General features: G+C 41.9%; 1 protein-coding gene across 2 annotated transcripts in view; it reads right to left on the reverse strand.

Annotated features, from left to right (window-relative positions):
* Window positions 1-547: 547 nt before the first annotated feature.
* RWDD2B (RWD domain containing 2B) overlaps window positions 548-4603 on the reverse strand; it is a 7614-nt gene continuing 3558 nt past the window's right edge. The window contains exons 2-5 of one of the 2 annotated variants that reach the window (XM_015564212.1): window positions 2638-2861; window positions 2487-2554; window positions 2000-2362; window positions 548-1456 (exon numbers count right to left, since the gene is read on the reverse strand). In XM_015564212.1, the coding sequence (XP_015419698.1) occupies window positions 1225-1456; window positions 2000-2362; window positions 2487-2554; window positions 2638-2841 (867 nt within the window). In that variant the 5' untranslated portion in view covers window positions 2842-2861 and the 3' untranslated portion in view covers window positions 548-1224. Of the gene's footprint in view, window positions 1457-1999; window positions 2363-2486; window positions 2555-2634; window positions 2862-4603 lie in introns of both variants that reach the window. The other variant, XM_015564201.1, reaches the window with a different exon arrangement.

Raw genomic sequence — 4603 nt, forward strand, 5'->3', positions numbered from 1 at the left:
TGTTTCTATCTCTCCCTCTCCTTTCCTCTCTGAAATCAATAAAAACATTTTTTAAAAAGAGATTGAGCTCAGTTCATGCCTTACCCTTCTGTGAGGTGAACTCAGGAACAGAGCATTAAGTATACACAAATATACATGAGCTGCAAACGCTACTTAAGAAATACTTCACGTATTTGTGTATCAAATGGTTGGGGCAGATTAAACCTTTGCGGTCCAGTTTTATTTTTGGAATTCAAACAGTCTGGTCCAAAGTAATTGACGGGATTGAATGTTGAACTGGTTTGCGGTGTCGACCTCAGCCTCGACGTTGGACCTGCTCTTAGCGCCTGGTCTGTCGAGTCAGCCTCCACGTTGGACCGAAAAGGGTTAAAAACTAAAGCTTTCAAAAATTTATTTGGCAAAATAGCTTTCCACTGCTAGTAAGTGGCACAGAAATATAAATAAGATGGTTTTTATTTCATAACTAGAAGCCCACGTAGGGTCCCTAGGCCTGACTGGCGATCAGGGCCAGCTGGGGCCTTCCTTCATTCCACGCCACCCCCTGGTGGTCAGCGCACATCATAGCAAGTGATCCTAACTCCTGGTCTTTTATATTAGGCTTTTATATAGATAGATAAGCTCTCTACAGCGAGGCAGGAGCTGGTGCTGGATCAGCAGCTCACCACAGGCGCTGGCATCTCTGTGGTTCTCCTGGCCCTTCCTGCCCTCGTGGATGAAGGGGCTACTGCAGCTCCAACCATCAGCTTTGCTGTTGCAGCAAAAAGAGGGCTAAGAGGTGCTCTTGCTGTGTCAATCATATTAACCAGGAAAGCAAAAGTTTTACCAGGCAACCCATAGCCAAAGCTCTATCCCCAGGCCACCTGAGCTTCAAGAGAGGCTGGGAGAGCTCATGGAGGCAGGTAAAGGGCAGGGGTTAGAGAACGGGTGGCAAGTTGGACTACCAATATTATCTAACTCAAGTCAAATTAATTTCTCTTTCAAAATGGGTAGATATGCCAAGGTATTCCTGTCAGTAATTTTAAGATTATAAATAAGGCCTCAGTTCTGCTTTCAGTCAGGACAATTTTTAACAGATGCACTTGAGCTACGCTACTTTTTCTCTTCTTTTACCCCTAACATTTTAGAACGGACTGAAGGAAAATTACTGAATCTTTCAAGAAAGAATGGGTAAAAACCCACTCTTGACAACAGTGACAAAATACTTTCAGTGACTCCTTTGCTCAGCTACTGTCCTTCCACACCAAAGAACATCTGGAAAACATCCCCACATCCATTGGCATTTAAAAATTGATACAGCTGACCAAAGTCCATGTGGTTTCCTCTGGCTCCACTAACACTGAACATTTTTTCTTCAAAAACTGAAAATTTTCTCCATCTTTCCATTTCATTTGTACCATCCAAAGGAATGTCTTCTCGATGGCGAATCAAAATTCTCTTCCAGTTTAACTTTTTGAGTCTGAAAAGAAATTTTCAAAGTAGAAAATTTGAAACTTGTGTTGTGCATTCAAGAACACTGAAAACATTACTTTCCTAGAAGGGTAGAAATCTATTTTATAATCTCAGGGATTCATTTTAATCAAATGTGATTCTGGTCATAATCCTGTCCCCAAAAGTTATTTATTGCATTATCGCTGATACAGAAAGTACTAATTCTCAAACTCCCAAAAGGGACACCTCAGATACTCATTTAGGAAACCAGTGGAGAAGTGTGGGATTAGAAACTCCCATGCCTCACAGGGAATACACAGCTTATGATGAGGAAGAGTCAGATCCATGGACAGGGAGGGCCTTGATGCAACATCTCTTTACAGAACCCTCCCATGTGCACTGTGTCTGATGAGCGAAGTGATGTGACCACGTGTGAGTTCTACTTTGTCCAATGACTTGAGACTGAATTCCCAAAGGCACCACCCAGGGAAATACTTATTTTACATCTCCAGGATCTATCGAGAACGGAGATGATTGGCACGGCACACAGAGTTTGTGAGAGTGCACCCACCTTGACCAGAATTCCTCACAAGCACCGTGAGGGCCTTCCACACAGACGATGCCTGGCTTCCCAGGCATGCTAAACCCAGACAGGGAAAGCTCCTTCGCCCACTGCAGAATGTCCCTTCGTTTGCATTTGTTGTAGATGTGATGGCTGTAGATCCAGAGTCTCGTGAGAATGACATGGACAGGCTGGACTGTACTTTCTGGAAGGGGGGGAGGGGCGGGGTCTCTGCTGACATAGCCAGAGGCGTGTTCTCTAACCCAGTCGGTGGCATTCAGTATACAGACGTCTCCGAGGCAATGCCTTTGCAGGTATGTGGTCAGATCTGTGTTCAGCTGAGTCTGCTGGGATCTACTTAATAATACTGACCTGGTAGGAAAGATATGGGATAAAACATTAAATCAATTTTCTTGGGACAGAAAACAAACTCAAGAACTGCTATTATTCTCCGATTAATTTTGACCTTAAAAGCTAGCCAGTTCCTGTAACACACCTGACAGTGATTTCAGGCAGAACTGCAGGGTATTCAAAGGGCAGAACACAGGCCAGAGAAAACACCACCTGATCAAAAAGAGAAGGAAACTGCCCTCAGCATTCAGTCTCGATGTGTTCCAATTCTCCCAAAAGCAAAGCTGAATTACCACTGTGTCCGCAGACATGTCCAGGTGCATGTTGATAGTAAAGTAAACCTTTGAAGATCGGCCCTCCATTGTCCCCTTTTCAATGCAATCTTTCAGTTCTGCTACAGCAAGCTGGTCATTCACTGTGAGCTCATTCTCGCCAGGGAACATGCTGGCCAGCAGGTCTAACTCAGAGAGCTGGGCCTCAGCCTGTTCAATCTCAACCATTTCTGGGTATCTGTAAGTTTCTAAGGAGGTAAGAATAAGAGACAATTAACACCTATGATGTTAGGATTAAGGGGAATTATTAAGAAAGTATTTGATTTCTTCAGAAAATGTGAAATTTAATCAGAGTATTGTTCCCCATTATTCTATTTTGTAATGTCCTGTAATATGCATGTAATACATGTAATATGTTAATATGGAACCATCCAGTGAGAACAATAAACTCTAATTATAACCACACACCAATTCCTACATATCCAGATAGCTGATCTGGCATCTTGATCTACTTTATAAAAGTAACTGAATAATGTAATCAAAACCCACATCAATGATACAGCCAGGAAAGAGGCTAACACAGATTACCTTGGAAACCTAGAATGAACACAGTGAGTAAGCAGAGCTAATTCTATGGATGGTTAATTTTTTCTTAATATTAAGTATATTATTTTTAAAAGCAGGAGACTGGGAAAAGGGAAAATAAAGGCTGCTAATTATTCCACAGCTCAAGTAACCCCTGTCAGCATTAAAAAAGTACAAGGTTGGAAAATTCGAATAGTAAAGAAAAAAACTAAGATACAGTTTCCTGCTGGTAGTCTCTTCCCTACCTACCTAAGTCCCCGGTCCAAGGCAGAGTACTTGGTCTTTCACATCCAAAAAAACGTTCGTATTAACATAAATGGAAACTACATGCTGGTATAACATGTAAATACATGTAGCGTGAGCCACATAAACATAATCACAATGTACCCAAAGGGATGACACAAACATCGCCCCCCTCTTCCCACCCCTCTGACCCCTCTTCCTTGGAGATCCAGTCACTGCCAGTATCTGGCGATCTAGCTCATTCTCGCGAGGGGCTGTCGTAGTGAATCAGGTAGACATCATATTTGCATTCTTTACCTTGGACATGGGGTTGTTCACACATTTTTGCTATTATGAACAATTCTGTAATAGAGGTTCTTTTCATATATACAGTTTGATGAGCAATACACACAAACGCGCGCGCGCACACACGTATATATCGTTTGGTGACTACATATTCAAGGATAAGTTTGCAGAGATGGCTTGTTGGAACAACAAGTTCAACATTTAAAATCTGGGTAGATATTACCAAGTTGTCTTCCAGAAAGTTGCCATACAAAAGTTTAAATTTTTTACATAGTTCCCTCTTTTAAAAGTAATTATGAATACATTGTCTTGTGTGTGCGCGCATGCACACGTGTGTGTGTGTGTGTGTGTGTGTGTGTGTGTGACATTCAAACAGAGTTTTAGAGACATACAGGACTATAACAAACCTAACAACATTCATGTCATCCGAGTCCCAGAGGGAGAGGAGAAAGAAGGCAGGGCTGAAAGAGTATGTGAAGAAATAGTGGCTGAAAACTTCCCAAATATGTCAAAAGGCATAAATGAATTCAAGAAGCTGAACATATCTCAAGCAAGACAAACCCACAAAAATCCATATCAAGACACATCAAACATCTGAAAACTAAAGACAAAGAAGAAAACCTTGAAAGCAACAAAAGATAAATGAGGAAAAGTAATTCATGTAAGAAAGTATTTCTCATCAGAAACTGTAGAGGCCTTGAGAAACCAAGATGGCGGCATAGTTTAACGCTGGAGATTGCTGCCTCGAACAACCAATTCAAATTACACCTAAAAGACGGAACGGACATCATCCAGAACCACAGGAAGGCTGGCTGAGTGGAAATTCTACAACTAGGAGGAAAGAGAATATCATACCCAGACTCAGAGGAGGCGCAGT

The sequence above is a fragment of the Myotis davidii genome, unplaced genomic scaffold (genome assembly GCF_000327345.1).
Source record: "Myotis davidii unplaced genomic scaffold, ASM32734v1 scaffold552, whole genome shotgun sequence".
NCBI lineage: Eukaryota > Metazoa > Chordata > Mammalia > Chiroptera > Vespertilionidae > Myotis > Myotis davidii.